Source organism: Anomalospiza imberbis, chromosome 7 (genome assembly GCF_031753505.1).
Source record: "Anomalospiza imberbis isolate Cuckoo-Finch-1a 21T00152 chromosome 7, ASM3175350v1, whole genome shotgun sequence".
NCBI lineage: Eukaryota > Metazoa > Chordata > Aves > Passeriformes > Viduidae > Anomalospiza > Anomalospiza imberbis.
In genome coordinates this window covers 1,394,643-1,407,397 of record NC_089687.1, presented here as the reverse complement: position 1 = coordinate 1,407,397, position 12,755 = coordinate 1,394,643, and the positions used below count along the sequence as shown (strand labels likewise).

Sequence of the window (12,755 nt, the reverse complement as noted above, 5' to 3'; positions counted from 1 at the left end):
GCACTGAGATAAGACCAAAAAAATGAGGGAATAACCCACTTTGGATCAGGCAAGGAGTGGGAATGCTCCAAGCCTCCCTGTTCCCATCCTTCCCAAGCCCAGCTCCTCAGCCTGGGCTGGGGCAGCTCCACCTCAGGACCTTCACACTCCCAAAACATGCTGTTATTTCAGCCCTGAATTCCCTTGGGACAGGCTCATCCAGGAAGATCTGGGTTAAAAAACCAGAAACATACTGAAGTACAACACTGCTTCTCCACCTGTGCCACTTCCTATGCAAGAAACAGAAAATGAGCACTGGTTTAGCACCAAAAAATCCCTCCTCGGGCACTTGCAGCACAGAAGGCTTCTGTGCTAAGCCAGTGCTTGTTTGTTTTTTAGTGACTGTCACCACTAAAATCAAAATTTCCTTGATCACCTTGCCCAAGAAGTGAAATCAACCCTTGCCGGCACAGAAATAGCTCAGATTTTACACAAGGCATGGAAAAACTTTTCACAGAGAATAGCAAATGTCAAAGGGATGGAGGGCGACTCCAAGTGCTGTTTTCCAGGAGATAAAGCAGAAACACGTGGATGAAAGGCAGATATTCAATCCACACCCCTTCCTTTGCAGAGCCTAATTAGAGAATTCCAGCTTGGATTTAATTAGAGATCACAGCCAGGATGAACCTGCAGTCACAAGGCAGCCCTACCTGTAATGAGCCCTACTCATGGTTCTATTATATCCTAAAAAATTGGATTAAAATACGTTATTAAAGTAGCTTTTTGCAATATAAATCCAGTTCAATGAAAGGCCTTTTTAAAATGCAGGTTTTTTGCTTGTAAAGTGTTTTGTTTCATTGAGGCAAATAATCTGAAAATGAAATAATTTCATTTGTCTGTCAAAAAAAAAAAAACAACAAAAAAACACTGGAAAGATTTGAGAGGGATTAACAGAAATTATATTCCAGAGCCTGGAAACACCAAGATGAAAGTGAACAACTCTTAATTTGTGTATAACGTAAAAATTATATCAAATTATGAATTTGCGTTTATTATTTAAAACACCTTTCATAATATAAAGAACCAGTAACAGTGAGGCTGTGGTATATTAAAAAACAATCAAGGCAGGATGGGCGAACAAAGCAAAAATCATCTCGAAATATAAGAAAGAAACATTATAAAAATGCAGTAATTTAGTAATTTTAAGCAGTCTTACCAAAGACTGGCAAATGTTGTCCTCTCAGTTAAAGAAGAAAAGAAACACCCAAGCAAGAGCAAGAAAAAAATTTTTAAAAGTCTAATTAGCTTTTCTCCAAATATTAATATTTGCAAGATTTCAGATTAAAAGTTGAAGACAAGAATTATTTTGGACTGAGAAATGAAAGGAACATTAAATAAATAAATAATGCCAATAATGGTGATAAGGTCTTAAGTGTCAATAAGGATAAAACAGTGGAAAAATAAGAGAAAAATTAATTACAGAAAAATAAAAAAGGAAATATAAGACATAAGGGAAATGCCAGCCCTTAGGGGCTGGATTAAGTAGGAAAAGGAAAAAAATGGAAAAGATTCCCCTGGAAAAGACTCTTCTGGAAAGCTCAGCAGATGGAAACAGGAGGAGAAGGAGGAGGATGCCCAGGTCTGCCACAGGAGGACAAAGTTAAGGAGCCCCAAAAGGCAAATCCAACCTGGAACGAAGCAGGGAAACTCCCCACACCAGCCAGGGACCTGGGAATGCCCAGGGCAACCAGGGAATGCCATGGGCAAACAGGGAATGCCATGGGGGAACCAGGGAATGCCATGGGGAATGGAAACCAGGGAATGCCATGGGCAACCAGGGAATGCCACGGGGGAACCAGGGAATGCCATGGGGGAACCAGGGAATGCCATGGGGGAACCAGAGAATGCCATGGGCAACCAGGGAATGCCATGGGCAACCAGAGAATGCCATGGGCAGGGAAACCAGGGAATGCCATGGGGGAACCAGGGAATGCCATGGGGAATGGAAACCAGGGAATGCCATGGGGAATGGAAACCAGGGAATGCCATGGGGAATGGAAACCAGGGAATGCCATGGGGGAGGAAACCAGGGAATGCCATGGGCAACCAGGGAATGCCATGGGGGAACCAGGGAATGCCATGGGGGAACCAGGGAATGCCATGGGGGAACCAGGGAATGCCATGGGGGAACCAGGGAATGCCATGGGGGAACCAGGGAATGCCATGGGGAATGGAAACCAGGGAATGCCATGGGGAATGGAAACCAGGGAATGCCATGGGGGAGGAAACCAGGGAATGCCATGGGCAACCAGGGAATGCCATGGGGGAACCAGGGAATGCCATGGGGGAACCAGGGAATGCCATGGGGGAACCAGGGAATGCCATGGGGGAACCAGGGAATGCCATGGGGGAACCAGGGAATGCCATGGGGGAACCAGGGAATGCCATGGGGGAACCAGGGAATGCCCAGGGCAACCAGGGAATGCCATGGGTGGGGAAACCAGGGAATGCCATGGGGAATGGAAACCAGGGAATGCCATGGGGAATGGAAACCAGGGAATGCCATGGGGGTGCAAAACCAGGGAATGCCATGGGGGAACCAGGGAATGCCATGGGGGGGCAAAACCAGGGAATGCCATGGGGAATGGAAACCAGGGAATGCCATGGGGGAACCAGGGAATGCCATGGGTGGGGAAACCAGGGAATGCCATGGGGAATGGAAACCAGGGAATGCCATGGGGAATGGAAACCAGGGAATGCCATGGTGGGGGAAACCAGGGAATGCCATGGGGGGGAAACCAGGGAATGCCATGGGGAGGGAAACCAGGGAATGCCATGGGGAATGGAAACCAGGGAATGCCATGGGGAATGGAAACCAGGGAATGCCATGGGGAGGGAAACCAGGGAATGCCATGGGGGAGGAAACCAGGGAATGCCATGGGCAACCAGGGAATGCCATGGGGGGGAATCCAGGGAATGCCATGGGAGGGAAACCAGGGAATGCCATGGGGGGGAAACCAGGGAATGCCATGGGGGGGGAAACCAGGGAATGCCAATGGGGGGGGAAACCAGGGAATGCCATGGGGGGGAAACCAGGGAATGCCATGGGGAATGGAAACCAGGGAATGCCATGGGGGGGAAACCAAGGGAATGCCATGGGGGGGAATCCAGGGAATGCCATGGGGGGGAAACCAGGGAATGCCATGGGGGGGAATCCAGGGAATGCCATGGGAGGGAAACCAGGGAATGCCATGGGGGGGAAACCAGGGAATGCCATGGGAGGGAAACCAGGGAATGCCATGGGGAGGGAAACCAGGGAATGCCCTCACCCCCCTGTCACCATCCCCTGGAGCCCTGCACGGCCCTGGGGCCACTCCAAGCACCAGCAAACCCCTCCTGCTCCTGGAGCCCTCCCCAGCCCTGGAGAGAAGGGCAGGAAAACAAACATCAAAGGGAACAAGGCTGCTCCAGGGGTGAAGGTTATGGAAGAGGAAGGACAGAGCTGGGAAAGCAGCGAGTGCACGTGGAGTCTGAACGGATCCAGAGAGGAAATTTTAACGTTCCAAAAGTTTTGGAGGTTCCTGTCCAGTGAAAGCAGCCACACTCCCCCAGACTTCCAGAGGGTTATCCCGTGATGTGCAGCTGTGTCCAGGCACATTCCAAGGCTCTGCTCGGCTCTGTGGGCTTGGAACCACGGGAGCAAAGCCAGCTGTGGCAAAAAATAATATTGGGAAAAACAATAATATGTGGGAAAAGCCAAAAAAAAAAAAAAAAAAAAAAAGATAAATACTAGAAAAATAAATACTAGAAAAATAAAACATACGTGAAATGGAAGCCCCTGAGGGCTGGGTTAGGTAAGAAAAGGACATTCCTTTTTCCCCACAGGTGTTCCAAGGAAAGAGCAGCTCTGCATGGAGAGGCAGGTGGATCTGCCCCCACCTTTTGCAGCCAACAAAAGGCACCAAAATTCCAAACTCAGCGCCTCCCCAGAGCATCCACATGTGATAACCTGATAATTCACATGGTCTAATTTACAACAGAATACTAATTTTATTTTTTTTAAGCTTCTAATGACAAAGTTTTCCTGGCAAGGGACTCTAAGATTTAGCCCCAATAATTCAAGTTCCTATTCTGTTGCACATGCTAAATTTTAGTAAATGATAATAATAAATTATAAATAATTAATATCAAAATATTAAAGAAAAAATACACTGAGTAAAGTTTAAGAAACGGGAAGCAAACAGAGCCCCAGTTTTGAAGTTCCGCAGCCTGGGAGTCCTTGAGGCACTCAGGTTCGTTAAAGAATCCTGCAGCGTTCCAAAAAAAAAAAAAACGCACCTGAGCAAACACACCAGTTTGAGCCACGTGAAATGTGAGTGTGGTCAAACAGCAAACTGCACCAGGGAATTGAAACCAGAAACAAAATAATAAATAAAAGAGGAAACCAGCTCAACTTATACTGCAAACGAAACAGAGCGTGCGGCAACAAGAGCACTCAACCTCTTCCATTTTGGCCGGGACAAAAATCCCAGGAATGGTGAATTCTTCTCTTTCCTGCCGTGCCAACAAGAAAGCTGAGCCCGCTGTCTCGCTTATTTCACTGCTTTTTTCAGTGCTGCCATTCAGAACAGACGTTGTGTAACAAGAAAGTGACACAGAGCACGAGTTTAAGAAAGCACGAGTCAGGGCAGGACACGAAACAAAACAACTGAGTCACCGTCTTCAGCCCAACTCCAGGCAGGTTTTGTAATCATTGAATCACAGAATATGCTGAGCTGGAAAAGATCCATAAGGATCATCCAGTCCAGCTCCTGGCCCTGCACAGCCACCCCAACACTCCCAGCGCGTGCTCTGTGTGGTGCTGGGGGAGCTACTGGGAGGAAATCCTCAACGAAAGGATGAAAAGCAGCTGATCTTCCAGCAGCCACAATCCCTGAATCCCTGCAGACCCTGAATTCCAGCATGCCCTGAATCCCTGCAGACCCAGCAACGCCACGGCAAGGCCAGGAGGCACAGAGACACCTCAGCCAGGCTGGAAAAGCTGGGAAACTTCAGGAGTCAGAGCAAAAGAGACACAATCCCACGGACCCTTTCCCTGCCAGAGCCCCCAGCCCGGCCAGGACGTGCCAGGAGCAGCCAGGGACCCTGGAGCTGCAGTGCCCTGGGCCCACCACAGCCACAGGAGGAATCCCAGGATTATTCAGGTTGGAAAAGCCCTCCCAGCCCACGGAGTCTGAGCTGTGTCCCATCCCCACCGTGTCCCCAGCCCAGAGCCCTGAGTGCCACCTCCAGAATTCCTGGGACACCTCCAGGGATGGGCACTCCAAAGCTCCCTGGGCAGTGCCAAGGCCTGAGCCCCCTTTCCGTGGGGAAATTCCTGCTGCTGCCCACCCTGAGCTGCCCTGGGCCAGCCTGAGGCCGTTCCCTCTCCTCCTGTCCCTGTTCCCTGGGATGATCCCAAATCCTCCCCGGCTGTCCCCTCCTGACAAGAAATTCCAGAGAGGGAAAAGATCCCTGGGGATCCTCCTTTGCTCCAGGCTGAGCCCCTTCCCAGCTCCCTCGGGAATTCTGCAGCCCTTCCCAGCTCCCTCAGGAATTCTGCAGCCCCTTCCCAGCTCCCTCAGGAATTCTCCATCCCCTTCCCAGCTCCATCAGGAATTCTCCATTCCCTCCCCAGCTCCCTCAGGAATTCTCCATTCCCTTCCCAGCTCCCTCAGGAATTCTCCATTCCCTCCCCAGCTCCCTCAGGAATTCTCCATCCCCTTCCCAGCTCCCTCAGGAATTCTCCATCCCCTTCCCAGCTCCATCAGGAATTCTCCATTCCCTCCCCAGCTCCCTCAGGAATTCTCCATTCCCTCCCCAGCTCCCTCAGGAATTCTCCATCCCCTTCCCAGCTCCCTCAGGAATTCTCCATCCCCTTCCCAGCTCCCTCAGGAATTCTCCATCCCCTTCCCAGCTCCCTCAGGAATTCTCCATCCCCTTCCCAGCTCCGTTCCCTCCCCTGGCCCCTCCAGCCCCTCAGGGTCCCTCAATCCCGGAGCTGTCCCCAGCCCTGGAGGTGCCCCAGCAGGGCGGGCACAGGCACGGGCACTGCCCCGGGCTGTGTCCCACCGGGGCTGGCACAGCGCGGGGGCCGCTGGCCTCTTGCCCGGCTGGGCGCCCCGGGCTCGCGTTCAGCCGCCGGCACCAGCACCTCCCAAGGCCTGTTCCAGCTTTCCGGACGCTTTCCCAGGCCGGAGCATTCCCGGGGCTCGCTGTGACCCAGGCGCGGCACACGGCCTTGCTGGCTGTCGCAGCAGCGGCCTCCCGCCGTGGGTGCCGATGGCTGCTGCCCTCAGCACGGCCACGTCCCAGGCGGCCCGGGCTGCTCCCGACCCTGCCGAGGCAGCACCCGGTGCCCTCCTCCGGATCACCCAGCGAGACACCCTCCGGCACCGGCAGCGGCCCCCGGGGCAGCGGCGGCACGGGGAGGGAGAGGAAAAGAGGAGAACCAGGAGAAGGAAAAGGACGAGGAGGAAAAGGAAGCGGGAAAACGAAGAGAAGCTCGGGGCCGGGGAGGCCGCCCCGCCGGGCCGGGCCCAGCCGCCGCCGCCCGCCGCCCCGCCGGGCCCAGCCGCCGCCCCGCCGCTCACCCACGTCCTGCTCGAAGGGGTTGGCGGCGAAGAGCGGCATCTCGGCCCGCCGCGGCGCCGCCGCTCGCCCCGCACCGACTGACCCGGCCGGAGCCGCCGCCGCGCCCGCCCCGCCCCGCCTCGGCCGCTCCGCGCGCGGGGCTGCCCCGCCGCGCCCGAGCGCCCCGCGCGGCCAGCGCCGCGGCCGCGGCGCCGCGAACCGCCGGGACGAGCGGCCGGGCGGGCTAAGCGCGGAGCCGCCCCGCGGGCCGGGGGGCACGGGGCGGGCGGCGGCCCCGGGAGCGCGGCGGCGGCGGCGGCAGGCGCTGCTCGGGCAGCCCCGCGGCGAGGGGGCCTCGCGGGGGCGGGGCCGGCTGAGGACGGCCGTGACGTCACGACGGCGCGGTGACGCCGTGTGCCGCCATGTCGCGGCGGCGGCCGAGGGCGCCGGGCTCGGGCCCGTGTCCCCGAGTGTCCTTTTGATCTACCGAAATTTAAGTTTTCTGAGGGCGCGAGTTGTGCGGCTGAGGGGCAGCCGTGGCTGAGGGCATGGTGGGCGGGCAGTTCGTCCTGACATGCCAAGGGCAAGAGTTAAAAAGCCAAATAAAACCAGTTAACCGTTGGGAATACTGACCAGTTTTCCCAGAGAGCTGCAGGGGGAAGGGGGTTGTGCGGCAGGGTCCTGCCTGATTGGTGTCAAACGTGGAATACGTAAAGCTGTTCTTCAGGAAGGATGTTCTTTGGTGTTTGTTCTTTGTAGGTTCCAATGAGAATGAAGAAGGGCGATGGACCCGGCGGGGCAGAGCAGCCAGCGAGCTCCCAGTGATGTCCAGGTGCCGGAAAAGCAAATTCCTCGGAGGTGGGACTGCAGTGCTGAATTCAGGGCTTGCCACCTTCCGAGAGGTCAGCTGTAGCTGAGGCTAACAGCGTTCATGAGGAAGGATTTCCCCTGGCAGCGGATCCAGGGAATGCAGGATTCCCTTCCCATTCAGGAGTGAGGATTTCCCCTGGCAGCGGATTCAGGGAATGCAGGATTCCTGTTCATGAGGAAGGATTTCCCCTGGCAGCGGATCCAGGGAATGCAGGATTCCCTTCCCATTCAGGAGTGAGGATTTCCCCTGGCAGCGGATCCAGGGAATGCAGGATTCCCTTCCCATTCAGGAGTGAGGATTTCCCCTGGCAGCGGATCCAGGGAATGCAGGATTCCTGTTCATGAGGAAGGTTTTCCCCTGGCAGTGGATCCAGGGAGTGCAGGATTCCCGTTCCGGAGGAAGGATTTCCCCTGGTAGTGAATCCAGGGAATGCAGGATTCCCATTCCGGAGGAAGGATTTCCCCTGGTAGCAGATCCACGGATTCCCGATCAGGAAGAAGGATTTCCCCTGGTAGCAGATCCAGGGATTCCCAATCAGGAGGAAGGATTTCCCCTGGTAGTGGATCCAGGGATTCCCGTTCAGGAGTGAGGATTTCCCCTGGTAGCAGATCCAGGGATTCCCGATCAGGAGGAAGGATTTCCCCTGGTAGCGGATCCAGGGATTCCTGTTCATGAGTGAGGATTTCCCCTGGCAGTGGATCCAGTGATTCCCGTTCAGGAGTGAGGATTTCCCTGGCAGTGGATCCAGGGATTCCCGATCAGGAGGAAGGATTTCCCCTGGTAGCGGATCCAAATTAAGCTGTTTCCAGAGCTGTCTTGGAAGAAGCCAGCAAAGCCAGTTCAGCAGCTGTGGGTAAATCAGCTGTGCCTGGGTAAAAGGGAATTCCGGCAAGGGGGAAGGTCACGCCCTGAGAAACTGCCTGACCCAAAAGAGGAGCAGGGCGCGGGATTAATTATCATGCGGAACGAGGGAATCATTAACCAGCAGGAGAGAGGACACTAATTAATGCCTGGCTGAGGAGATGAGGGATGAGGGACCGTGACTGAGGAGATGATGGGATCGCGGGCTGTGGTGGGGTGGTGGCAAGCAGGGACATTGCTGGGGACACCCCATGGGGAACGTGGCTCTGGAAGGGAGGGATGGCTCCGTGGCAGTACAGATTTTTGGGGTGTGTGGCCCCCCAAAAATCCCCATTATGGGCACAGCTGAGCACCACCTGTCCCCATCCCCGCTGTGGGATCAGCAGGAGCTCCAAGTCCTTCCTGCGAGGAATAACTGGGATGAGTGAGGCCCTATTCTGGGAGAAGGGCAGGACCTTGGAAGTCCAACACAAATCATTGTAGCATTCCTGAAAGCTTCCTGTATGATTCAGTGGTATTTCCCTGCCCACTCACCTCCAACTTCAGGGGCCACATTCCTTTCCTCAGCTGTAATACCAAAGTGTAAGACTCAGAGATACCGAAGTTTCATTTGCATGTGTGAAAACAGTATTTTTTAGCATCCTTTTTACAGAGTTTGAATTCTTATATTGGAATTAAATCGAATTATACATTTGAATAATTAGAAATCTATTTGGAGAACACACTGATCTTCCTTCAAAAATTCAGCGGTTCATTTTTGTCATGATAACAGGTCATGGTTTTTGAACATTTTGTACTTCGAAACATTGGTTTTTAAATCAGCTGTGAATGGCCTGGGGTTACCAAAGCTTCCTTGTCGGGTTTTTTGATTGTGAAATTCCATCAGATCAGCAAGGCTGGAGGAGACCTTTCAGCTCACCGCGTTGAAATGGGTGGGCTGTGGCTGAGGAGGCGGTGGAGGGCCAAGGAGTGGATCTCCTTCCCGGCCGTTCCGTTCCCCTCCCGTTTTCCCGGCGTTCTGCGTTGTCCGGGAATTCCGGCTGTCTGCAGGGGGCACAGTTGCCTCACATTCCCGGCCGCTCTTCGCCATCCCGGTCCGGCTGCTGGGAATCGCCAGATTGTTAAGGCAAAACGCAGAGTCTTTCCCGAGGTCTAAATTCACTAATTGCATCGAAACTTCTAATTTCATTTAATGAATCAGAGTGAGAACGGCATTCATTGGTTTAATTGCCTTAAAAGAGGAATTATGAACCCATTAGTGCAGGAAGGCACCAAACACTGATGTTGTCTGGCCAAAGTGGGAATTTGTAATGGATCCTGGTTAATTCCAGACATTAATTCCAGAGTTTTGGCTTTCATTAACTCCACACATCCCACGTGGTGCAACAGTCAGAGCAGCTGGGCGTGGCAACGAAGGGATGGCTCCTCCGTTTCCATCGGTTTTGTCACGGTTTTGTCACCTCAAATCAAATGACACTCGTCTCCCCGGAGCTTTGCCCCGTTCTTTACCTGGACATGGTGGGACGATGCATCCAAAACCACCGGGAAAGGAAGGATTGGGAAGGGCCTTCCGCTGAGTCTGAGCCTCCCAGGCCCAAGCAGTCGTGGAGAACGTCCAGTCCAGAAGCAACTACAGAACTCCTGCCCTGGGTGACACCACAGCCAAAGCCACGGCACAATTCCCAAAGGAAAAATCCCACAGGAAATGGTAAAATCAACAACAGCAATACGGAAGGGAAAAGAAAATGTCAGGGCACGGAGTCATGGAGGAACAAACTATTCCTTAAGGAGAAGCAAGAAGCAGGAGAAGAGGACAGCAAAATGATACGAAAATAAGCTGTTTCCAGGGCTGTATTTGCAGCCTCTGGCTCTGGGAATCTCTCTGTCCCTGAGCAGCCTGTGCCCCCGTGTCCCAGCTGTGTTACCATCATTAGGCCCAGCCGCCTGCACGGTGTCCACGTCCCTGATGGATCTGGGGGGTTTGTAGGAAATCTTTGCTCCCCCGTCCCCCCTGCCCTGCCCCACATCCAGGGGCCAACTCAGCTTTCCCAGTTTCTTTGTTACAAAATGTTGTCATAATATTTAATCTCCAGCCTTGGCCTCGGCAGCAGCTGTTTGAAAGCACAATTTATATCCCCCAAAGTGCTTTGAAAGCCCTCGGGAAGCTCCCAGGAAGCTTTTTCCTGGTGCACAGAAGCAGCTTGTCCAGGCTTCCAGCTTTGTTTTGTGCCTGGCTGGATCCTCTGGATTCCTCCGGCTGCCCTCTCGTTTACTTTGTGGTTTGCTGGAATATTTGTTCCCTGTTTTTCACACCGCTCTCTCCGTGTGGGAGTCACGCGGCCCCAAAACGGATGAAACAGAGAAATGCCCAAAGTGATTCCATGGAAAGCATTCCAAGATGGGAGCGAGGAGCTGCTGTGATGTTCCTGTAAGGTGAGAAGCCCACCTTCCCACAGTTTGAATGTGCTGGGCTTTCCCAGCTCTGCTCAGCAGCTGGACACGCTTTGTATCCGTGGGGATATTCCTGCAGGAGAAGCGAGCATGGAAAGGCTGGTGTGTGTTAATAACTCCTTTCACTGCACACACAGCCTGCTGCCACTTCAGTGAGCATCCCCTCGCTGCGCAAAGCTTTGATTCATTACTGCTCAGCTCCCTTTGGCTGTGTCACTCGGCTCAGCCACTCCAGTTTCCTCATGGAAGCGTCTCCGACACTTTTCCACGCGTGGCTGTTGGAAGCAAGTTGCTGTTAACAGGAATGCATTTGTTTTTCTAATCACGCTTTATTTTCTTGTTGCACGATGGGATTCCTCTTCCTTACATCAGCTGCCACAGAGGAAGTGGATCCTACATTTTCCCCAGTTCCATGCACAGCACCCGCCCAGTGTCTACATCCAGAATTCTCCCAAATGCAGAGAGGTAATTCCAGTGGCAAACGACCTGGTTAATGGACACTGCCTGGGAGTCTTGGCATCTCCTAAAAAACAGCCTCAGCCAGGGCAGGGTGGTGCCAGCAGGGTGAGTGGCTCCTTCTGGAGCAGCCAGAAGATCCAACCCTTAGACCCAACATTTCCCTGTACACTGGGAAGTATTTGGGAATGCTTCAGCCCCTTGAACCACAGCTCTTGACTCCCTGTTTGCAGTAGGGAACTCTGAGTCGTGGAACCCCAGGATGGGCTGGGTTGGAAGGAACCTCAAAGCCCATCCAGTGCCACCCCTGCCATGGCAGGGACACCTTCCACCGTCCCAGGCTGCTCCAAGCTGGCCTTGGGCACTGCCAGGGATCCAGGGGCAGCCACAGCTGTGCCAGGCCTCCCCACCCTCAGAGGGAAGGCTTTCTCCCCACTATCCCATCCATCCCTGCCCTGGCAGTTCGTTGCCAAAGACCTCAGCCCACAAACCTTGGGAGATGCTCTCCCAAGCTCCTGGCATGTGGGGCAGGGAATTTGCCAGGGAGAAGGGATAGCGGGGCATCCCGGTGCCCATCCCATATGGCAGCGGACCCTGACCCAGGTTCTGCCGACACATCCTCCTCCCTTTGGCCGCCCCTGGGCTCCCGTCCGTCGGGGTGGGTGTGCGCCGGGCAGGAACGCGGCCGGCGGGCGATCCCGATTGTTTTCCGGCACAAGGCAGAGTCGGGATCGGCCGCTTCCTCCGCTGAGCCGCGGGCTCAGTGTCCTTTCAGCGGGAGCGTTTACCCGTGGATGGAAAGTGCCGGGACGCCGCTTTGCATCCGCGCGTCCAGACGGCGTGTAAGCGATTCTCTCTGCAGCGCGGGGAGCTCGGTGCGAGCCGGCTGCCCCTCCGGCTGCCCCCATCCTCCCCCACAGCCCAAATATCCCAAACAGCCCCAAAATCCCGTTTTCCCCGACGCCCCTCTGCTTCCCAGCGCCGCGCGTTCTTTGGGGTGCTCGTCCCAGCGCCGCAGTGACTATCCAGACGTAGCGCGCCTTGAAGCAGATCATTAACAAGCAGTCTAGAATATGCAAATGGCACGGTTTTAATTAGCCCTGGAACATCCAGCCACCTGCACAGGGGGTCAGGAGGGGACAGGAGGGAGGCCTGGCTGCACCCAGACAGCCGTGTCGGAGCCGCCTGCGGCACCGTGTGCCTTTCATAAGGCTCACATCAGCTGATTGCCAATTACAGCTCGTGTCCGGTCTGTGCTGCCAGGCCGGTTCCAGTTCTCCCCCGAAAAACAGAACAAACCAAAACAGACCCGGGTCAGGAGGAGAACGGGGAAGCTGTGGGACACGCCAGCCGGTGGGACAGATTGAACCCCCGCAGGTGACGAGCACCGCGGGTTAAACTGGGTGGAGCGGGGACTGAAAGGAATGGAAGGATCCAGTCCTCTCCTAAGCTGTGTCAACCCCCACATTCTGCCTCATAAAAGGCACTTAAAGTGAGCGATAAACAAGGAATTGCACCCCAATTC

The 12,755-nt window shown here is 54.4% G+C and overlaps 1 protein-coding gene across 1 annotated transcript in view; it reads right to left on the bottom strand.

Annotated features, from left to right (window-relative positions):
* STAM2 (signal transducing adaptor molecule 2) overlaps positions 1–12,755 on the bottom strand; it is a 53,983-nt gene that overhangs the window by 20,954 nt on the left and 20,274 nt on the right. The window contains exon 2 of the mRNA XM_068195076.1: positions 6,612–6,661. Within this exon, the coding sequence (XP_068051177.1) occupies positions 6,612–6,651 (40 nt within the window). The 5' untranslated portion in view covers positions 6,652–6,661. The remainder of the gene's footprint in view (positions 1–6,611; positions 6,662–12,755) is intronic.